This window comes from Salvelinus sp. IW2-2015, linkage group LG31, assembly GCF_002910315.2.
Source record: "Salvelinus sp. IW2-2015 linkage group LG31, ASM291031v2, whole genome shotgun sequence".
Classification (NCBI taxonomy): Eukaryota; Metazoa; Chordata; class Actinopteri; order Salmoniformes; family Salmonidae; genus Salvelinus; species Salvelinus sp. IW2-2015.
Window position 1 is genome coordinate 29,479,074 of NC_036870.1, and position 24,368 is coordinate 29,503,441.

Sequence of the window (24,368 nt, forward strand, 5' to 3'; positions counted from 1 at the left end):
GCAGCTAATTCCTCAGATCGTGTGTGTTGCTGGTGTGTAGCTGCTGCTAATGACAGGATTAAATAAGGTAGCACTTTGAAGTAGGCAAGGAGAAATATTACRCCATTGAATCTTACAGCCAACATCTTTCAGGACTGMAGATCCAAACTACACCCACTACCAAGCTACCTGGCGGGGTCTTGCCAACACAAACTAGGGGGTAAAATCAATGACATTCATTGATCATTAATGAATTGGTAAAATTTTTAGAACAATTGGTAATTGTTCTAAAAATGTTTCAACAGCCTGAACAGACAGAACAGGAGGGAGATATCTCCTGAGCGATAGACAGATAACTAACTTCCAGACCTGGGTTCATTTACTAGTATTCAATATAATAGATGTGCTTGCCTGAGCTTGCCTGGTGCAACGGGAACCAATAGAAAAGTCTCTGAAATGCCAACCCCRCCCACCTGGCTCTCCAGCCAGGCTAAAGCAGACAGTCAGGTATATAGATATATCTACTTTTGCTTCCCCATGAACAGGGGTTTATTTTCTAGGAAACAAACAGAAGCAACAGGGAGGGGCAACTTCCTCTATTTGTCCAAAAAAGAAACTCACATTTTCTTAGCAAAATGTTTTCCTTTGCAAAACATTTTGCTACAGTTTGCTTCTGTGTGCACTAATGAATACACCCCCAGTTTACAGAGTAGACAGAGGAGGAAGGAGGCTGTCTAATAGACAAGTGGGAGCTTTGGCTCCAGACAACCACGCTACAATCACACAAATTAAGTAGCGAGAACCACTTAGCATGTGGCTTCTGTTAAATGTGCTAGCTGATTAATATGATTCTCTTAGAGGCTCCTTGGGGGAGGGGGTGGGGGTGGGTGTGTGTGTGTGGGGGAGTGTGTGTGACTGAGAATTTGGTGAATAAGTGTCTGTGTTTGTGTCTGTATTGCCAATTGAAGCAAAAGCAATGAACAGAGTCAATGACTTTCTGTGTCCCCATGAGAGACTTCACATTTCACTCTGTGATAGGCTTTAATTAACAAAAGAGCTACATTAAAGAGGAAACGTTTCTTTGCTTCCTCTATGTATTGCCTTCATGTGGGATGTACGTCTAGACTGACCGGTTGATGTTCTGTCGAACGATGAAGATAATCACCAGTCAAAACAAGTGGGCTCTRGGAATTGAGTCATCAGATCTGCCCACAAATGGTATCTATAATATTATGATGCTTGCATAATGTCCTGAATAACTATGCAACTTATCAACTTAAATCCTTTCATAAATAGATTGGAAAAAGTGACAGTTTCGAATTTTGCTTATTTGGAGTGATAATCACATTCTATAGATTTAGTTCCCCCAGCCACTCTTTGATGTGACCTACATGAAAACACTTATTTTGTCATTCTGGACAGCAAACTGCATGAATAAACCGGCTATAATTTGATTACTTGACAGTTGAAGACAATCTAATAAACTAAATTCATATCTTTAATAAGTGTTGTATAAATCCTGGCTAATTCACAGCAAAGCAGAGTGTTCACTAAGGGGAAATAAAGTTGTCTCTCTAACTCGGTGGCCCATTTCAAATGAATCAAAGCTAAACTCATTACAGAGTAATTCCCATGTCAAACCCAAGTAAAATATAGAGAAACATTGCTGTGTATTATCTCTAGTCTAGTACATTCATATTACTAAGCAGAAGCAGCTACAGTGGCTTGCGAAAGTATTCACCCCCTTGGCATTTTTCTTATTTTGTTGCCTTACAACCTGGAATTAAAATAGATTTTTGGGAGGTTTGTATTATTTGATTTACACAACATGCCTACCACTTTGAAGATGCAAAATATTTTTAGGGGTGACACAAACAAGAAATAGGACAAAAAAACAGAAAACTTGAGGGTGCATAACTATTCACCCCCAAAAGTCAATACTTCGTAGAGACTCTTTTTGCAGCAATTACAGCTGCAAGTCTCTTTGGGTATGTCTCTATAATCTTGGCACATATAGCCACTGGGATTTTTGCCCATTCTTCAAGGCAAAACTGCTCCAGCTCCTTCAAGTTGGATGGGTTCCGCTGGTGTACAGCAATCTTTAAGTCATACCACAGATCCTCAATTGGATTGAGGTCTGGGCTTTGACTAGGCCATTCCAAGACATTTAAATGTTTCCCCTTAAACCACCCGAGTGTTGCTTTAGCAGTATGCTTAGGGTCATTGTCCTGCTGGAAGGTGAACCTCCGTCCCAGTCTCAAATCTCTTGAAGAACGAAACAGGTTTCCCTCAAGAATTTCCCTGTATTTAGCGCCATCCATCATTCCTTCAATTCTGACCAGTTTCCCAGTCCCTGCCAATGAAAAACATCCCCACAGCATGATGCTGGCATCACCATACTTCACTGTGGTGTGGTGTTCTCGGGGTGATGAGAGGTGCTGGGATTGCGCCAGACATAGTGTTTTCCTTGATGGACAAAAAGCTACAATTTTAGTCTCATCTAACCAGAGTACCTTTCCTCCAACATGCCTTTTGGTGAACACCAACTCTGTGGAGTGTACGGCTTAAAGTGGTCCTATGGACAGATACTCCAATATCCACTGTGGAGCTTTTCAGCTCTTTGTTGCCTCTGATTAATGCCCTCCTTGCCTGGTCCGTGAGTTTTGTTGGGCAGCCCTCTCTTGGCAGGTTTGTTGGGGTGCCATTTTCTTCCATTTTCAATAATGGATTTAATGGTGCGGGATGTTCAAAGTTTCTGATATTTTTTTTATAACCCAACCCTGATCTGTACTTCTCCACAACTTTGCCCCTGACCTGTTTGGAGAGCTCCTCCTCAATCACTATCTCTACCCCTCACTACTTCTCTACTCTCTGATCTCCACCTCTCAATCACTATCTCTAACCTCTCACTCACTAGCTCTCCTCTCACTCACTAGCTCTACCTCTATCACTATCTCTACTCTCACTCTCTATCTCTCTCTCACTCTTATCTCTACCTCTCACTCACTTATCTTTACCTTCACTCACTATCTCTACCTCTCACTCACTATCTCTACCTCTTCACTCACTAGCTCCACCTCTCACTCACTATCTCTACCTTCATACTATCTCACCTCTCACTCACTATCTCTACCTCTCACTCTCTACCCTCTCACTCACTATCTCTACCTCTCACCCACTATCTCTACCTCTCACTCACTATCTCTCTACCTCTCACTCACTATCTCTACCTCTCACTCTCTAGCTCTATCTCTCACTCTCTATCTCTACCTCTCTATCCCTACCTCCACTCTCTATCTCTAACTCTCTATCTCTCACTCTCTATCTCTACCTCTCACTCTCTATCTCTCACTCCTCTATCTCTAAACTCTTCTATCCTACTCTCTATCTCTACTCTCACTCTCTATCTCTACCTCTCATATCTCTACCTCTCTATCTCTACCTCTCACTCTCTATCTCTCCTCTCTATCTCTACCTCTCCTCTCTCTCTACCTCTACTCTCTACTCTACTCTCACTCTCTACTCTCACTCTCTATCTCTAACTCTCTATCTTACCTCTCTATCTCTACATCTCTACTCTCACTCTCTATCTCTACCTCTCACTCTCTATCTCTACCTCTACTCTTCCTCTCACACTCTCTATCTCTAACTCTCTATCTCTTCCTCTCTATCTCTCACTCTCTATCTCTACCTCTCTATCTCTACCTCTCAATCCACTATCTCTACCTCTCTATCTCTACCTCTCACTCTCTATCTCTACCTCTCACTCTCTATCTCTACCTCTCACTCTCTATCTCTACCTCTCACTCTCTATCTCTACTCTCTATCTCTACCTCTCACTCTCTATCTCTAACTCTCACTCTCTATCTCTACGTCTTCACTCTATATCTCTACTCTCACTCTCTATCTCTTTTCAGCTCTTTGTTGCCTCTGATTAATGCCCTCCTTGCCTGGTCCGTGAGTTTTGTTGGGCAGCCCTCTCTTGGCAGGTTTGTTGGGGTGCCATTTTCTTTCCATTTTTCAATAATGGATTTAATGGTGCGGGATGTTCAAAGTTTCTGATATTTTTTTATAACCCAACCCTGATCTGTACTTCTCCACAACTTTGCCCCTGACCTGTTTGGAGAGCTCCTTGGTCTTCATGGTGCCGCTTGCTTGGTGGTGCCCCTAGCTTAGTGTTGTTGCAGACTCTGGGGCCTTTCAGAACAGGTGTGTATATCTACTGAGATCATGTGACAGATCATGTGACAATCATGTGACAGATTGCACACAGGTGGACTAATTATGTGACTTCTGAAGGTAATTGGTTGCACCAGATCTTATTTAGGGGCTTCATAGCAAAGGGGGTGAATACATATGCACCCACCACTTTTCATTGTTTTTTTTTTTTTTCATTTTACTACACCAATTTGGACTATTTTGCGTATGTCCATTACATGAAATCCAAAATAAAAATCCATTTAAATTAGAGGTTGTAACGCAACAAAATCGGAAAAATGCCAAGGGGGTGAATACTTTTGCAAAGCACTGTAGGAGCAGCTAGCTTCAACAGACAGACCAGCTCTCCTTATTTGACTGCAGGGATGGATGTACAGATTATTAATAATGATTGATCAAATAGTTATGTGGTACCTTTTGAACATCTGACAGACAAATTAAAAACCTTTTAATAACTGTAATCAACCAACCGTGACTGTGGCTTGTCAATCCATACTATATCAAAGTTCAAGCCTGTAGTTTACCCATAATCCATTTGGGCGGAGCTGAAACTAAAGTGAGGGTTTAGCAGTTAAGACTGTTAGGGTAAAGTGATTGGAGTACCTCGTAAGCCCCCCCACCGGCCACAATCGAGACAGACTGGTTAACTGTGAGAGACGTTTGATACAGGCCAGGATCAATAAGCACTTGTAGTAAAATCATAAGTGCTGGCTGTAGCAGAATGACATGGGCCTTACTATTCGGATACTTAATCTTTTTTTGCCAGTCGCACCGTGTCAACAATCAGTGTAAGAGCAGCCTTGTGTGTCATTAGCAGTGTGAAGAGGCTGTATGTGTCTGGATGTCAGTATAGAAAAAATATATCTGGGCAAGTGCTCATTTCTCAGAGCGCACCCTGTAGCCAATAATCAATGTGACACAGGTGTATAGAGCCATGTCCCTTCACTGATTCAATACAAAGACAGTCAGATGGGAGAGAGGCATCGAAGCGCAATAAGTCAAGATTAAATTGACTATGAAAATGAGCTGAGCCAATAATGAATGCTAGCTGCCATGTGTGTCAGAGGCCCTAGGCAGGCAGGGTGCATGAGGGGAAGAGGGAAGAGGAGGAGGTGGAGGAAGAGTAGAGGGAGGAAGAGGAGGAGAGGGAGGAGGAGGAAGAGTAGAGGGAGGAAGAGGAGGAGAGGGAGGAGGAGGAGAAAGAGGAGGACGAGAAAGAGGGATAGGAGGAGGAAGAGGAGGAGCGGGAGGAGAAGAGTAGGAGGAGAGGAGGAAGGGTCGGAGGAGAGTGGGGAGGAGAGTAGTAGGAGGAGGATGAGGAAGAGTAGTAGGAGAGGAGGAAGGGTCGGAGAGAGGGGAAGGAAGAGTAGGAGGAGAGGGAGGAGGAAGAGTAGTAAGAGAGGAGGAGGAAGAGTAGTATGAGAGGAGGAGGGTCGGAGGAGAAGGAGGGGGAAGAGTAGGAGGAGAGGAGGAAGAAGAGTAGTAGGGGAGGAGGAAGAGTAGTAGAGAGGGAGGAGGAAGAGAAGTAGGAGAGGAGGAGGAAGAGTAGTAGGAGAGGAGGAAGGGTCGGAGAGAGGGAGGAGGAAGAGAAGTAGGAGAGGAGGACGAAGAGAAGTAGGAGAGGAGGAAGGGTCGGAGGAGAGGGAGGAGGAAGAGAAGTAGGAGAGGAGGAGGAAGAGAAGTAGGAGAAGAGGAAGGGTCAGAGGAGAGGGAGAAGGAAGAGTAGGGGAGAGGGAGGAGGAAGAGTAGTAAGAGAGGAGGAGGAAGAGTAGTAGGAGAGGAGGAGGAAGAGTATAGGAGAGGAGGAGGAGAGAAAGTAGGAGAAGAGGAAGGGTCGGAGGAGAGGGAGGAGGAAGAGAAGTAGGAGAGGAGGAGGAAGAGTAGTAGGGGAGGAGGAAGAGTAGTAGGAGAGGGAGGAGGAAGAGAAGTAGGAGAGGAGGAAGGGTCGGAGGAGAGGGAGAGGAGAGAGTAGGAGGAGGGAGGAGGAAGAGTAGTAGGAGAGGAGGAAGGGTCGGAGGAGGGGAGGAGGAGAGAAGTAGGAGAGGAGGAAGGGTCGGAGGAGAGGGAGGAGGAAGAGTAGTAGGAGAGGGAGGAGGAAAAGTAGTACTCACTCTCTATCTCTACCTCTCACTCACTATCTCTACCTCTCACTCACTATCTCTACCTCTCTCTCTCTCTCTATCTCTACCTCTCACTCTCTATCTCTATCTCTACCTCTCTATCTCTACCTCTCTTCTCTCTCTATCTCTACCTCTCACTCACTACCTCTTTCTTTCTTTACCCCTCTCTCTCCTCTCCTCCTTTATCACATTTGTTTTCCATCTTTCTCTCTCTACCGTCTTTTATATTTCTCTTTCCCCGCCTGTCTCTCTGATGTAGTGCTCACCATGGTAACTGAGCACGAAGAACCGCTGCCGCTGAAGTCGCTGTGGAACTTAATGAGGATCTGGTTGGAGGTGCTGTAGACAGACTCCAGTGCTGTGTTCCCACTGAACTGACCGATCTGGGGGGAGCTCTGGTCCGGACCATCCCTGTAGACAGACAGACACACCCACACACACACACACACACACACACACACACACACACACACACACACACACACACACACACACACACACACACACACACACACACACACACACACAACACACACACACACACACACACACACACACACACACACACACAAAACAACATACACACCAAGGATCAATGACAAATCCCTCTCCATGGACAGGTGATGGACATTGTCGATAGACAATAAAGACAAGACATTGACCAATACAGACATATCTTTGAAAGAAGCCCATTGGAAATCTATTGCGGTCATTTTTAATTAACATTTCCCACGTCAATCTATTGTAGAGAGCAGCCATTATTGACATCAGGCATGGATACATAACCCATCACTGATCTACAGTATTCCTTCCAGAAAGAGACAATTATAGCATCTCTTTTATAAACTTCATTTTTGGAGAAGCCACAGCATAAGGGTGCTCATTACAGAGACTGGGTTTTAAAATGCAGAAAGGTACCCCCGATATCAAACTATCTACCCAATTAAGAGACAGGGGCAGGAGGAGGGTTACATCTCTGTGATCGTGACAGCCAAAGAGCAGACCCCCTCCATGGGTCAAATCTGGAGCCAGTCAAAGGTAAATGAGTGCGTCAATGTGAGAAGGGGGTCTGTTTAATGGAGCTCAATGGACCCCCACTCTGGGCACCGCTGGGTCAGAGCAGTCCTAGCGAACAAGCAGAGAAGCTGTTTAATTAATCTGGCTAATCTCTGAACACTGGGATTTTTTGAAGCAAGGTGTGTGTGTGTGTCTGTGTCTGTGTCTGTGTCTGTGTGTGTGTGTGTGTGTGTGTGTGTGTGTGTGTGTGTGTGTGTGTGTGTGTGTGTGTGTGTGTGTGTGTGTGTGTGTGTGTGTGTGTGTCTGTGTGAGAGAAAGAGAGAGAGAGTGCTTGAGTGATTGTCTCTTTGCATTAGTGCATACGTGAGTGTGTGAGTGTGTGTGCTTGTATCAAGTGTGTGTGTGTGTGCGTGGGTTTGAAGCCAGCATGGCATCTCACAGCGCTGAGAACAGATTGAATCGCTGGCAGCCTGCCGCAGTCAGCAACATAAATACATACTATGAGAAACTGAAAGAGAGCCGTGGGGTGGGACCCAAAAAATGCATTATTTAAACATGTGGGGGGACAAAGGAGGGACTTATTATTTGTGTGCGCATGGATGGAGGACATCGAATTAATCTATTCCATCCATTACGCTCTCTCTCTTTCTCCTCCTTCTCTCCATCCCCCTCCACAACAGGGGTGTCAGTGTGCTGGGGAAGACAATTACTCAGAAAGCCGCTCTCTTTAAAACATCAAGATGCCTTTGACTGGATCTATGGGGATACATGGAGAACTTGCCTTTTGGCGACTGCATTACTGTATTACATTTCCTCAAAAAATCTTTACCGTTCACAGGGAGAGATGAAAAGTCTGAGTAGGTTTATCATATTCTATGCATTTAAATGGACTAACTGTGAGTGTTATATCACTGTTGGTCAGTTTGTTTAATGAAGGGATGGAGTAGGGATGGAGTGATGGAGGGAACCAGACGGAGAGAGAGAGTGAAAGGGGGTGAACAGTTCAAATCTCTCTCAAACTAACCAGAAGACAAAGTTCTGTTTTATCAATAGTGAGAAATGCAGTAGCTATGGTAACCACAGAAAGGATGTATCCAATTAAGAAAGAACAGTTTGGAAGAGAGGTTTGAGAGCACTGGGGAACGTGAAATGCAAAAACAAAGTTGGCTTTTTTCCACAAATGTATAATTACTTTTACGTTTTAAAACAACAACACAATATGGAAAACTTTTACCAAAGCCAAAACAGGTTTTAGTAATAATTCTACTAATTAAGCATCCAACACGTAAAGTCAAGGGTTAGCTCTACTAGAGTTGGCTAGGCTAATTGACTATCACGTGTTTTCACATCATTTCTTGTTATCTCCTCATGGGTATTGCAACAAAAGTCTAATTTCATTGAAACTAACTAAAAAGTAATTATTATGTACAACATGACACAATTTACATCAATTTATTACATTAAACCCCTTAGTGGCTGTGTAAGAAATGAGTGGGAAGGAGAATAATAGCCTAGTTTTCTACCCGGCCTTCCAACCAATGTGAATGAACAGAGGAGCTACTATAGGTGAACAGAGGAGCTACTATAGGTGAACAGAGGAACTACTATAGGTGAACAGAGGACCTCTATACGTGAACACGAGAACTACTATTAGGTGAACAGAGGAACTACTATAGGTGAAAGCAAGGACTACTATAGGTGAACAGAGGAACTACTATAGGTGAACAGAGGAACTACTATAGGTGAACAGAGGAACTACTATAGGTGCAGAGGGCTACTATGGGTGAAACAGAGGAACTAACTATAGGTGAACAGAGGACTACTATAGGTGAACAGAGGAACTACTATAGGTGAACAGAGGAACTACTATAGGTGAACAGAGGAGCTACTATAGGTGAACAGAGGAACTACTATAGGTGAACAGAGGAAGCTACTATAGGGTGAACAGAGGACCTACTATAGTGAACAGAGAGACTACTATAGGTGAACAGAGGAACTACTATAGGTGAACAGAGGAGCTACTATAGGTGAACAGAGGAACTACTATAGGTGAACAGAGGAGCTACTATAGGTGAACAGAGGAACTACTATAGGTGAAGGAGGAGCTACTATAGGTGAACAGAGGAGCTACTATAGGTGAACAGAGGAAGCTACTATAGGTGAACAGAGGAGCCTACTATAGGTGAACAGAGGAACTACTATAGGTGAAACAGAGGAGCTACTATAGGTGAACAGAGGAACCTACTATAGGTGAACAGAGGACTACTATAGGTGAACAGAGGAGCTACTATAGGTGAACAGAGAACTACTATAGGTGAACAGAGGAGCTACTATAGGTGAACAGAGGAACTACTATAGGTGAACAGAGGAACTACTATAGGTGAACAGAGGAGCTACTATAGGTGAACAGAGGAACTACTATAGGTGAACAGAGGAACTACTATAGGTGAACAGAGGAACTACTATAGTGAACAGAGGTAACTACTATAGGTGAACAGAGGATCTACTATAGGTGAACAGAGGAAACTACTATAGGTGAACAGAGGAACTACTATAGGTAACAGAGGAGCTACATATAGGTGAACAGAGGAACTACTATAAGGTGAACAGAGGAACTACTATAGGTGAACAGGAACTAACTATAGTTGAACAGAGGAGCTACTATAGGTGAACAGAGGACTACTAAGGTGAACAGAGGAACCTACTATGGTGAACAGAGGAACTACTATAGGTGAACAGAGGAACTACTATAGGTGAACAGAGGAGCTACTATAGGTGAACAGAGGACTACTATAGGTTGAACAGAGGAACTACTATGGTGAACAGAGGAACTACTATGAGTGAACAGAGGAGCTACTATAGGTGAACAGAGGAGCTACTATAGGTGAACAGAGGACTACTATAGGGAACAGAGGAGCTACTATAGGTGAACAGAGGAACTACTATAGGTGAACAGAGGAACTACTATAGGTGAACAGAGGAGCTACTATAGGTGACAGAGAACTACTATAGTGAACAGAGGAGCTACTATAGGTGAACAGAGGAACTACTATAGGTGAACAGAGGAACTACTATAGGTGAACAGAGGAGCTACTATAGGTGAACAGAGGAACTACTATAGGTGAACAGAGGAGCTACTATAGGGTGAACAGAGGAGTCTAACTATAGGTGAACAGAGGAGCTACTATAGGTGAACAAAGGAACTACTATAGGTAAGCAGAGGAGCTACTATAGGTGAACAGAGGAGCTACTATAGGTGAACAGAGGAAGTGTGAGTAAGCTCTTCATGAACCCTTTTCTCCACCCGGCTGCTGTTGACACTGGATTTAGAAATGGATATGAAAAAAAAATCTTCACTCGAACTTGATTGGTCAAACTCCCCCAGTTCTCCTGCATCAATTAACATAATTTGTATCCTGTTGGGTGGCTGCAGTTCCGTGTTGTGGCACTCTAATTTTGCCCACTCAGAGGGCTGTAAGAAAACAGAAAATCAGTCACCATATGGGGTAAAAGGCAGGAATTCAGTTGGTAAGGGATTAATATTGCACCATTCCTGCTAGTAGAGAAATACATATCTAACTGTGTAAAAGGGATAAATAGCAAGACTTTTGTTAGTTACTGTAATAAAGCACTATTGGGCAGTTTAGAGAGAGATGTGTGTAGTGCATACTTATGGAAATAAGGTATTTCTGTTTATTATATTGAATAAATGTGCAAATAATGTCTAAAAACCTGTTTTCGCTTTGTCATTATCGGATATTGTGTGTAGATTTATGAGGTAAAAAATKTATTTAATCAATTTTAGAATAAGGCTGTCTGAATAGTCAAGGGGTCTGAATACTTTCCCAATGCACTGTAGGATCTTACCACACAGGGATGTAGTCACAGATGGGTTCTGTACTGACCATGGTGAAGATGTGTGTGTATATATATTATAGTGTAACTCTATAGCTGTTCATTAAGAGGACAATAGGTTCTTACCACACAGTGATGTAGTCATAGATGGGTTCAGTGCTGAGCACGGTGAAGTTGATGTAGATCCCGTTGCCAGGGGGAACCCTCACACTCCACACACAGTCCTGGAAGTTGGGGTACTCCTCRGGGTGGCCGGGGGAGTAGATGGTCCCATTCATGGAGGTGATGTTACCACCACACAGAGCTACAGAGGAGATGTGGTCAGGTTAGGGGATGTTACCACCAACACAGAGCTACAGAGGAGATGTGGTCAGGTAGGTGATGTTACTACAAATTCACAGAGGAGAAGGGCCTAGGTGATGTTAGCCATCAAAACCAGTGCCGCGTCAGAGTTAAAGGAGAGGGGACGCCTTTTTTTTACCTCGGTTGATGTTAGCCATAGTCATCACAACCCACAGAGGAGAGTGCTAGGTGACTGTTTTACACAAACACAGAGGAGGGGGTCTAGGTGATGTTACCAACAGAACGACAGAGGGAGAGTCTCAGGTGACGTTACCCACCAAACACAGAGGAGAGGGCTAGGTGATGGTTCACACAAACCACGAGGAGCGGGCTAGGTATGTACCGTACCAAACAACAAGAGGAGACGAGGGCTAGGTGACGTTACCGAGACACAACACAGAGGAGAGGGCTAGGTGACGTTACCAACAAACACAGAGGAGAGGGGCTAGGTGGGGACGTTACCACAAACACAGAGGAGAGGGCTAGGTGAACGTTACCAACAAACACAGGAGGAAGGGCTAGGTGACGTTACCACAAACAAGAGGAGAGTGCGTAGGTGATGTACCCACAAACACAGAAGGAGAGGGCTAGAGGTGACATTTACCAAACAAACAACAGAGGAGAGGGCTAGGTGACGTTACCACCAAACACAGAGGAGAGGGCTAGGTGACGTTACCACAAACACAGAGAGAGGGCTAGGTGACGTTACCTACAAACACAGAGAGAGAGGCTAGGTGACGTTACCTACAAACACAGAGGAGAGGGCTAGGTCGTACGTTACCCCGCACCCTACACTACTCGACAACACCAAAACAAAGGGTAGTGACGTACACAACAACACAGAGCGATGAGGGCTAAGGTGATCGTTACACAAAAAAACAACATAGTAGGAGAGGGCTAGTGACGTTACCGCTAAACAACACAGCAGGAAGAGGGCTAGAGGTGACACGGTTACCACAAACAACAGGAGGAGAGGCTAAGTAGAACGTTACTCACATAACACAGAAGAGGGCTAGGTGACGTTATCGACAACAAAAGAGGCACTAGACCGAACACAGAGGAGGGACTAGGTGGAACTGTTACCCGAGAAAAACAACAAGAGGAGAGTCTAGGTGACGTTACCCAACAACGAACAAGAGAGGAGCTTTAGGTGATGTTACCAAAAAACAACAAGAGAGAGTTGCTAGGTGACGTTACACAAAAACAGAGGAGAGTGCTGATAGGTGATTGTTACGACAAAAAACACGAGAGGAGAGGGCTAGGTGACGTTACTTACAAACACAGTAGGAGAGGTGCTATTGACGTTACCCACAAATCACAGGAGTGCGAGGCTCTAAGGTGATAGTTACAAAAAAATCAAACTGAGGAGAAGTTGCTAGGTGACGTTTACTGCCCCATCACCCACCCCCGACAAACTACGCAGAGGCAGAGAGGCTAGGTGACGGCTGTTAAACCTACATAACACAGGAGGAGCAGGGCTTAGGTGACGGTTAACCGTGTTAAAACGCAACCTTAACGACAAGAGGGAGAGGGCTAGGTGGACGTTACCCGACGAAACACACAGAGGAGGAGGCTAGGTTGCACGTTTACCACAAACACATGAGGAGAGGGCTGAGGTGACCGTTATCCCACGAAACCAAGAGGAGAGGGCTAGGGTACGTTACTCACAAACCACAGCAGGAGAGGGCTAGGTGACGGTTACCACAAAACACAGAGGACGAGAGGGCCGAAGGTGACGTTTACCACATTTGATAACACAGGAGGACGATTGCTCAGGTGACGTTACCCACCAACAGCAGTAGAGAGGTGGGAGTGGCTAGGTGATCGTTACCACACCCGTTTCCCCTACATAACACAGGCAGGGAAGGAGGTGCTAGGTAGAACGTGTACCCCCTCTACAAACACCAGAAGCGAGAAGGGCTAGGCTGACGTTAACCATAACCATCGACAAACACGAGAGGAGAGCTGCTTAGGTGACGCCACGTTACCCCGCCTAACAAACACAGACGTGAGCAAGGGCTAGGGTGAACGTTTTTACCACGGCCCACAAGACAAGGCCGAGTGCTAAAGGTGATGTTAACCATCAAACATCAGAGGAGAGGGCTAGTGTGAAACGTCTACCAAAAACAACCTACATGAGGCAGAGGGCTATGTGAGTTACCATGCACAACAGGAGGAGAGGGCCTAGGTGATCCGCTTACGTCGCGGCGACAATACAGACAGAAGGAGAGCGGCTAGGTGACCGTTTAACATCGAAGCCACAGAGAAAAACACGAGGAGAGGGCCTAGGTGACGTTACCCTAACCGTGGAACGCAACAGAAACATCATGAGGAGCAAGGGCTAGGTGAACGTTACCCGCCTCGGCAGAACAAACACAGAGGAGAGGGCACTTTTTGCCTAGGGGTGACGTTACCGACCAAAAAATCATACCAGCTAGTCGTGGATCAGCAGGAGCACGGGCTATCGGTGATCTTGTTACCCTGTCGCTGCACCCAAGTAAACCACAGAGGAGAGTGCCTAGGTGACGTTACCACATAACACACCAGAGGAGAGGGCTCAGGTGACGTTACCACAAACAACAGACGGAGAGTGCTAGGTGAGATCGCTTACCTAGCAAACACACCGAACGAGGATGGGCCTGAGGTCGACGGTTACCGCTACACAACAGGTATTTGCAAGTACTAGTACGGAAGAGTGCTAAGGGTGACAGGTTACGTTAACAAGACTATCAGAGGAGAGGTAGGTGACTGTTACCACAAACGATCCAGAGAGAGCGGCTAACAGGTGAGCGTTACTCCCCACACTGACCCACCCAGCAGGCCACGGGGCTAAGGTGGATGGTCCACCAAAACAGGCGGGAGGGCTTTAGTTCCCGTTTTACCGCAACAAAAACGACAGGGAGCGCGGCTTAAAGGTGCGTTAACCCCACAAAACAAGAAGGAAAGAGGGCTAGGTTAGTTCCACCAAAACCAAGGAAGGGCGTTAGGTGATGTTTCACAATCAGAGAGAGGGCTACGTATTTACCAAAACAGAGGAGAGGGCTAGGTGACGTTACGCCAAAACAGAGGAGAGGGCTGGTGATGTACGTCCAATTAACACAGCAGGAGAGGCAGGTGACGTTCCACAAACACAGATGGAGAGGGCTATGTGACGTTACCACAAACCAGAGGAGGAGTGCTAGGTAGTACCACAAACACAGAAGTGAGAGGGCTAGGTGATCGTTACCCGAATAAACATAGGAGAGGAAGACAGTAGGTTAGAGTTATTCTACACTGAATGGAACAACAAGGCACAGCAGTAAAAGTCTATGGTATGCTCAGCTTCTTTAGTAATATGTTACAATACTACAGCAGTAAATAGTGATAGCAGTGATGCTCATTGGAGTAGTAGGAGATGAGTTGTAGTAGTGGATGTTAAGGTCCATGAAACGCCCAGCTGCACACATCAATACGCTACATACAGATCATATCTTATATCTCTGTCCCATAGTTACCTTCACAGCGTGGGACCGGGTGGTTCATACAGATCATATCTATATCTCTGTCCATAGTTACCTTCACAGCGTGGGACCGGGTGGTTCCAGTTGCGACTGATTCCATGCAGACAGGTGAGCGAGGCATCTCCGATTAGGGAGTAGCCAGGCAGACACTCGAAGGACACAGTGAGGCCCACACTGAAGTCACTGCCGATCACGATGCCATTACGAAAAGGACGAGGGTCGGGACAACTCTGAAGCTGATAGGCTGAAAATCAGGAAGTAACCGATAATTTAAATAAATATTGACTGAAAATACATAAGAAAATKACACAAACATGAAAATGAATATATAAAACTGTTTTATGTAGACATCATATCTAGGATACTGAAAGASATTACCCAGACTAACATTATGACAAATAAAATTACATTTAATTGAGTTGAGTGAAATCACAAGTCCTTTCTGAGTTCTCCTCTCCCACACATTCTTCTGACTAACTCTGTAGTCTACACTGTCGGCATAGGTTCCAATCCGGCCTACGGTCCTATGACACAACCTCTATCTTTCCCAGTGTCATCCTCTTTCTATCTATCTGTTCAATAAAAAATAAAAAATAAAAATGTTTTTTTTTTAAACTAACTCTATCCTCACCCTGGTAAGTCATCTGGAAACCCGGCTTGTTCTGGGAGTAGTCGCTGTGGAAGAAGAGGCTAGTCTGGTGGGTGGTGCTGAACAGGGACTTGGGGACATGTGGTCCACTGAACCTGTCAATCACTGTGCCCGTCTCCAGCGTTCCACTCCGAATCTCCAGGTAGTCATGGATGGCCTCCGTGGAGAAATTGAGGAACTGCAGGTGGATTCCTTAAAAAACAACAACAGGTAGATTAAAAACACACTGGTTAGTCCATGAGTTTCTGTTATAAAGAATAGACCATGATCTTACTCATCTACCCGTTACTTCAGAAGGTGGGTTAATCCCAGAACCAACTGAAGTAGAACACTGTACCTCTACCACAACAAACATCACAAGAGATTACAGGTTAGTGGACTGAGAGCAGATACTCATTGGTACATTAGAAGAGTTGTAAAGGAGAGGAGCAACTAGATGTCATAATATATTCAAGCTACCGTAAAGGAGAATGATACACCGGTAATGAGGTTAATAATAATAATAATAATAATGATATATGCCAGTTAGCAGACGTTTTTATCTAAAGTGACTTCCAGTCATGTGTTTCCATGCCTGTGCTATGTAGACCTAAAAAYCAAACATCATTACCCCTACATTTGGACCCTAGTGCACTAGCGTCAAAGGGTTCTTCAGCTGTCCCCACAGGAGAACCCTTTGAAGAACCCTTTTTGGTTCCAGGTTGAACCCTTTTGAGTTCCATGTAGAACCCTTYCCACAGAAGGTTCTATATGGAAGCCAAAAGAGTTCTATCTGGAACCAAAAAGGGTTCTCCTATGGGGACAGCAAAGAATCCTTTTGGAATCCTTTTTTCTAAGAGTGTATTCTATGTATTTAGCCTACTGCTTGTAAACCATGATGCTGTTCTCAGTTGACTGGAAGACTGGTTAAGCATTTACATCACTGTTGGTGTTCCCTGTTTCCATGTCTCTGCTCTTTATGCCTATAAATCAAGCATAATTCCCTCTACAGCTCCTAACATACATGAGTCTGACACTTCACTGCTATATCTAGGGCCACTTCCCCACGAGCTGTGTTTGAAACAAGACATACACTTCCTCGTAAGACGATGTGCGACTGTGGCTTGTCCACGGCGGCAGCGAGGTGATGTACCAAAGCCAATAGGTAGTTTGACAGTGTGTGTGTGTGCGTGTGTGCTTAGCCACAATGACTGTCAGTGTGTTCCCGTACCGAAGCCGATGGGTAGTATGACAGTCCAGGTGCAGTCTAATCCACTGGGGTAGTTTCCAGGGAATCCAGGGCTCAGAATGACACCGCTGACATCAGTCATGGACACACCACACTGGGCTGTGGAGACAATCCCACTCACACAGGTTAAAGAATGAATCATAGAATAACATACAAATAGAATTACATTTTTTAGACTAGACTAGAGTAGAGTATAATAAAATAATTACTGTATTAGTCCATCAGAGACAAACATGTTCTTATGTGTATCTATAGCTGCAGCCTTATAAAAGCAGAAAGGTTTGACTTGATTTACACCCCTAGACAGTATGAATGGGTATCGACGCCACCAGCTGTGCTAGATTAGTACATTAGTATTGACATCCCTTCCYTTCCAACTGTGTATTGTAGGATCAGTGGTTCAGATCAACTCACTCCTGTACAGATACACTTAGAAAAAAAGGTACTATCTAGAACCTAAAAGAGTTTCAAATGGGTTCTTTGGCTGTCCCCATAGGAGAACCCTTTGAAGAACCCTTTTTGGTTCCAGGTAGAACCCTTTTGAGTAGCATGTAGAACCCTTTCCACAGAATGTTCTACATAGAACCCAAAAGAGTTCTACCTGGAACAAAAAAGGGTTCTCCTATGGGGACAGTCGAAGAACCCCTTTGAACCCCCATTTTTCTAAGAGTGTACTAACATAGCCTCCTTCTCTCTCAGCAGGTCAGCCAGTGTTTAGGTAAGTCTTAAACTGCAATATGTTTAAAAATACATCTATGATACAGATTGCCAGGAAAGAGCAGCCTCCTCTGAATGTGACAGACACACAACGGTTAAAATGTATGAATACTCTATCTACCCCATGTCTCGTTGTGCCACTTGTGTTAAATAGGCTCCCTATCATTGAGTCAGAAGGAGAGGTATCGGTATCCTCAGCTTTGATCCTGGATAAAGAGTAGCCTAAAGAAATGGTAACAGAGCTCTTGTTAAAGCTGCAATACGTAACGTTTTGGGTGACCTGACCAAATTCACATAGTTATAGATCTGTCAGTCCCATTGAACGCAAGTCTAAGAAGTGGTAGATTTGTTCTATTTGCACTATTTCTACGCTTCCCTTTCTTCAGCTTAGTTTTTGCGTCTTTTACTTTCGGTTTTGTACACCAGCTTCAAACAGCGGTTTAGATGGTACAGCAATTCTTTATTCTAGGGTTTGCTTGTTGTGTCACATAAACTTATATTAGGAGCACTAATAGGATTTTAGCAACCAGGAAATGGTGGCGCGATATCTGCATTTTTCCCCTTTGAGTGAAAAGAATAGCCTTTTGTGTGTCAGAAAAAAAGGTAATTATGTTAGAAGTGAGAATAAAATTAAGATTAAACGATTACGGGCAAGATTAAACAACGTCAAAAACTGTTTAAACCCATCCGACCTGAAAGGTTATAGGGTCGACTGTAAATAAAGAGTTGAGTCGACTGTAAATAAAGAGTTGAGTCGACTGTAAGTAAAGAGTTGAGTCGACTGTAAATAAAGAGTGTGAGTCGAACTCTGAATAAAGAGTTGAGTCAAGACTGTAAATAAAGAGTTGAAGTCGACCTGTAAATAAAGAGTTGAGTCGACTGTAAATAAAGAGTTGAGTCGACTGTAAGTAAAGAGTTGACCGACTGTAAATAAAGAGTTGAGCCGACTGTAAATAAGGAGAGATCTGAGTGAGTCGACTGTAAATAAAGAGTTGAGTCGACTCTGAATAAAGAGTTGAGTCGACTGTAAATAAAGAGTTGAGTCGACTCTGAATAAGGAGTTGAGCTAACTGTGAAGAAAATAAAAGTTGAGCTGACTGCGAATAAAGAGTCGGGCTGATTGTAAATAAAGAGTTGAGCGGACAGAACAAATGTGAAAGCAAGAGATAAACAATGTGGCCTCGATCAGTCTCCGGTTGAACTTTAGAGTTCCTAACACTGAGGCCCAGGGTCCCAAGAGGAACCTTCAAGCCTTCCAACATCTGTGGCAGTGGGGGAGGCAAAGTGGGAGGTTAGGGGGGTAAACTTCTGGCACATCAGAAAACAGTCTCAATATTAGGAAAGTGAAATAGGTTCTTAAAGGGTAAAGACAGGCAAGAGACTAACAAGGAATGTGTCTGTCTCTTATGCAGACCAAGGCCCAAGGCACCCCCCTGGCATCATCAGGCTCATTATTTTGTTTAAAATATTACTGTTTATGAACAAATCTATCAGATCCATCATCTGTCTCAGTGAGTTAATGTACATGGACAGAATATATATAGATATATATACAGTTGAAGTCGGAAGTTTACATATATCTTATCCAAATAATTTTTTTCACAATTCCTGACATTAAATCCTTTTAAAAATTCCCTGTCTTAGGTCAGTTAGGATCACCACTTTATTTTAAGAATGTGAAATGTCAGAATAATAGTAGAGAAATGATTTATTTCAGCTTTTATTTCTTTCATCACATCCCAGTGGGTCAGAAGTTTACATACACTCAATTAGTATTTGGTAGCATTGCCTTAAAATTGTTAAACTTGGCTCAAACGTTTTGGGTAGCCTTCCACAAGCTTCCCACAATAAGTTGGGTGAATTATGGCCCATTCCTCCTGACAGAGCTGGTGTAACTGAGTTAGGTTTGTAGGCCTCCTTGCTCGCACACGCTTTTTCAGTTCTGCCCACAAATTTTCTATAGGATTGAGGTCAGGGCTTTGTGATGGCCACTCCAATACCTTGACTTTGTTGTCCTTAAGCCATTTTGCCAGAAATATGGAAGTATGCTTGGAGTCATTGTCCATTTGGAAGACCCATTTGCGACCAAGCTTTAACTTCCTGACTGATGTCTTGAGATGTTTCTTCAATATATCCACATACTTTTCCTGCCTCATGAAGCCATCTATTTTGTGAAATGCACCAGTCCCTCCTGCAGCAAAGCACCCCCACAACATGATGCTGCCACCCCCATGCTTCACGGTTGGGATGGTGTTCTTTGGCTTGCAAGCCTCCCCTTTTTCCTCCAAACATAACGATGGTCATTACGGCTAAACAGTTCTATTTTTGTTTCGTCATCTATATTTTTTCTCCATATCTATATCTATCTGTTCATTTGATCTAGTATCTCTGTCTGTTCATCTTAGTAGCCATTTTAAATGTTGTTCAGTGTTCTAATGTTCCAAAGCATCGATTAGTAGGGAATATGCAACATAAAAACATAATGCTTGTTAATTATACCTATTTGTTCTTCACCAGGGTAATGCCCATATAACCTGTATGCCAGGACCAGTGGGAGATGGAACTACCCAGTCCCACTCTGTCTTGGTATGTTGATAACGTTTGCTGTGACATCACTATGTGTAAACCTCTCATAGAGAATTGCAGTGAGTTCAGTTACTCTGTAATGTAAATGTGTGACTGTCATAGAGGCTCGATACCCAGCATATAAAGTACAACTTCAACATTTTCAGAGTTGGCTGTTGGTCTCGGGGACAACTGTTTCATCTCAGATCAGCTGTATTATCCTGAACAACCAAAGTTGATATTTGACAGTCCACCTGCTTACAGAATTTTTTTAAGGAAAAATGTCCCCAAATGAACTGCCAGGGCCCACATCTAAAAAATATTGAAAAAAAGTATTTAAGAAAACTTTTACATATATACATATATACAGTTGAAGTCGGAAGTTTAATACACTTAGGTTGGAATCTTTAAACTCGTTTTCAACCACTCCACAAATTTCTTGTTAACAAACTATAGTTCACAAAATAGATGGCATCATGAGGCAGAAAAAAAATGATGTGGATATATTGAGGCAACATCTCAAGTCATCAGTCAGGAAGTTAAAGCTTGGTCGCAAATGGATCCTAACTAACCTAAGACAGGGAATTTTTACTAGGATTAAATGCTCGCGAATTGTGATTATTTTTTTTGGGCAAGGTGTATGTAAACTTCCGAAGACGAAACAAAAATAGAACTGTTTAGCCGTAATGACCATCGTTATGTTTGGAGGAAAAAGGGGAGCTTGCAAGCCAAGAACACCATCCCAACCGTGAAGCATGGGGGTGCAGCATCATGTTGTGGGGTGCTTTGCTGCAGGAGGGACTGGTGCATTTCACAAAATAGATGGCTTCCTGAGGCAGGAAAGTATGTGGATATTTGAAGAAAAATCTCAAGACATCAGTCAGGAAGTTAAAGCTTGGTCGCAAATGGGTCTTCCAAATGGACAATGACTCCAAGCATACTTCCATATTTCTGGCAAAATGGCTTAAGGACAACAAAGTCAAGGTATTGGAGTGGCCATCACAAAGCCCTGACCTCAATCCTATAGAAAATTTGTGGGCAGAACTGAAAAAGCGTGTGCGAGCAAGGAGGCCTACAAACCTAACTCAGTTACACCAGCTCTGTCAGGAGGATGGGCCATAATTCACCCCCTTATTGTGGGAGCTTGTGGAAGGCTACCCAAACAGTTTGAGCCAAGTTTAACAATTTTAAGGCAATGCTAAAAATACTAATTGAGTGTATGTAAACTTCTGACCCACTGGGATGTGATGAAAGAAATAAAAGCTGAAATAAATCATTTCTCTACTATTTTCTGACATTTCACATTCTTAAAATAAAGTGGTGATCCTAACTGACCTAAAGACAGGGAATTTTTAAAAGGATTTAATGTCAGGAATTGTGAAAAAAATTATTTGGAAAGATATATGTAAACTTCCGACTTCAACTGTATATATATCTATATATATTCTGTCCATGTACATTAACTCACTGAGACAGATGATGGATCTGATAGATTTGTTCATAAACAGTAAATATTTAAACAAAAATAATGAGCCTGATGATGCCAGGGGGTGCCTTGGGCCTTGGTCTGCATAAGAGACAGACACATTCCTTGTTAGTCTCTTGCCTGTCTTTACCCTTTAAGACCTATTTCACTTTCCTAATATTGAGACTGTTTTCTGATGTGCCAGAAGTTTACCCCTAACCTCCCACTTTGCCTCCCCACTGCCACAGATGTTGGAAGGCTTGAAGGTTCCTCTGGGACCCTGGGCCTCAGTGTTAGGAACTCTAAGTTCAACCGGAGACTGATCGAGGCACATTGTTTATCTCTTGCTTTCACATTTGTTCTGTCCGCTCAACTCTTTATTTACAATCAGCCCGACTCTTTATTCGCAGTCAGCTCAACTTTTATTTTCTTCACAGTTAGCTCAACTCCTTATTCAGAGTCGACTCAACTCTTTATTTACAGTCGACTCAACTCTTTATTCAGAGTCCTCAACCTTTTTTACAGTCGACTCAACTCTTTATTTACGTCGACTCAACTCTTTATTTACAGTCGGCTCAACTCTTTATTTACAGTCGGCTCAACTCTTTCTTCAGTCGATCAACTCTTTATTTACAGTCGACTCAACTCTTTATTTACAGTCGACTCAACTCTTTTATTTACAGTCGACTCAACTTTTATTCAGAGTCGACTCAACTCTTTATTTACAGTCGACTCAACTCTTTACTTACAGTCGACTCAACTCTTTATTTACAGTCGACTCAACTCTTTATTTACAGTCGACCTATAACCTTTCAGGTCGGATGGGTTTAAACAGTTTTTGACGTTGTTTAATCTTGCCCGTAATCGTTTAATCTTAATTTTATTCTCACTTCTAACATAATTACCTTTTTTTCTGACACACAAAAGGCTATTCTTTTCACTCAAAGGGGAAAAATGCAGATATCGCGCCACCATTTCCTGGTTGCTAAAATCCTATTAGTGCTCCTAATATAAGTTTATGTGACACAAAAGCAAACCCTAGAATAAAGAATTGCTGTCCATCTAAACCGCTGTTTGAAGCTGGTGTACAAAACCGAAAGTAAAAGACGCAAAAACTAAGCTGAAGAAAGGGAAGCGTAGAAATGTGCAAATAGACACATCTACACTTCTTAGACTTGCGTTCAATGGACTGACAGATCTATAACTATGTGATTTGGTCAGGTCACCCAAAACGTTACGTATTGCAGCTTTAACAAGAGCTCTGTTACCATTTCTTTAGGCTACTCTTTATCCAGGATCAAAGCTGAGGATACCGATACCTCTCCTTCTGACTCAATGATAGGGAGCCTATTTAACACAAGTGCACAACGAGACATGGGGTAGAATAGGTATTCATACATTTTAACCGTTGTGTGTCTGTCACATTCAGAGGAGGCTGCTCTTTCTGGCAATCTGTATCATAGATGTATTTTTAAACATATTGCAGTTTAAGACTTACCTAAACACTGGCTGACCTGCTGAGAGAGAAGGAGGCTATGTTAGTACACTCTTAGAAAAATGGGGTTCAAAGGGTTCTTCGACTGTCCCCATAGGAGAACCCTTTTTGTTCCAGGTAGAACTCTTTTGGGTTCTATGTAGAACATTCTGTGGAAAGGGTTCTACATGCTACTCAAAAGTGGTTCTACCTGGAACCAAAAAGGGTTCTTCAAAGGGTTCCCCTATGGGGACAGCCAAAGAACCATTTGAAACTCTTTTAGGTTCTAGATAGTACCTTTTTTTCTAAGTGTATCTGTACAGGAGTGAGTTGATCTGAACCACTGATCCTACAATACACAGTTGGAAAGGAAGGGATGTCAATACTAATGTACTAATCTAGCACAGCTGGTGGCGTCGATACCCATTCATACTGTCTAGGGGTGTAAATCAAGTCAAACCTTTCTGCTTTTATAAGGCTGCAGCTATAGATACACATAAGAACATGTTTGTCTCTGATGGACTAATACAGTAATTATTTTATTATACTCTACTCTAGTCTAGTCTAAAAAATGTAATTCTATTGTATGTTATTCTATGATTCATTCTTTAACCTGTGTGAGTGGGATTGTCTCCACAGCCCAGTGTGTGTGTCCATGACTGATGTCAGCGGTGTCATTCTGAGCCCTGGATTCCCTGGAAACTACCCCAGTGGATTAGACTGCACCTGGACTGTCATACTACCCATCGGCTTCGGTACGGGAACACACTGACAGTCATTGTGCTAAGCACACACGCACACACACACACTGTCAAACTACCTATTGGCTTGGTACATCACCTCGCTGCCGCGTGGACAAGCCACAGTCGCACATCGTCTTACGAGGAAGTGTATGTCTTGTTTCAACAACAGCTCGTGGGAAGTGGCCCTAGATATAGCAGTGAAGTGTCAGACTCATGTATGTTAGGAGCTGTAGAGGGAATTATGCTTGATTTATAGGCATAAAGAGCAGAGACATGAACAGGGACACCAACAGTGATGTAAATGCTTAACCAGTCTTCCAGTCAACTGAGAACAGCATCATGGTTTACAAGCAGTAGGCTAAATACATAGAATACACTCTTAGAAAAAAGGATTCCAAAGGATTCTTTGCTGTCCCCATAGGAGAACCCTTTTTGGTTCCAGATAGAACTCTTTTGGCTTCCATATAGAACCTTCTGTGGAAAGGTGTTTCTATTC

General features: G+C 43.4%; 2 protein-coding genes across 2 annotated transcripts in view; both read right to left on the reverse strand.

Moving 5' to 3' along the window:
• LOC111955786 (CUB and sushi domain-containing protein 3-like) overlaps positions 1-11,486 on the reverse strand; it is a 20,893-nt gene extending 9,407 nt beyond the window's left edge. The window contains exons 1-2 of the mRNA XM_023976098.2: positions 11,316-11,486; positions 6,584-6,728 (exon numbers count right to left, since the gene is read on the reverse strand). Coding sequence (XP_023831866.2) covers positions 6,584-6,728; positions 11,316-11,467 — 297 coding nt within the window. The 5' untranslated portion in view covers positions 11,468-11,486. The remainder of the gene's footprint in view (positions 1-6,583; positions 6,729-11,315) is intronic.
• A 1,479-nt stretch (positions 11,487-12,965) lies between these two features.
• The window catches only part of LOC111955787 (CUB and sushi domain-containing protein 3-like), a 25,372-nt gene continuing 13,969 nt past the window's right edge, over positions 12,966-24,368 (reverse strand). The window contains exons 7-11 of the mRNA XM_070436404.1: positions 23,154-23,169; positions 16,891-17,007; positions 15,663-15,872; positions 15,087-15,275; positions 12,966-12,985 (exon numbers count right to left, since the gene is read on the reverse strand). Coding sequence (XP_070292505.1) covers positions 12,966-12,985; positions 15,087-15,275; positions 15,663-15,872; positions 16,891-17,007; positions 23,154-23,169 — 552 coding nt within the window. The remainder of the gene's footprint in view (positions 12,986-15,086; positions 15,276-15,662; positions 15,873-16,890; positions 17,008-23,153; positions 23,170-24,368) is intronic.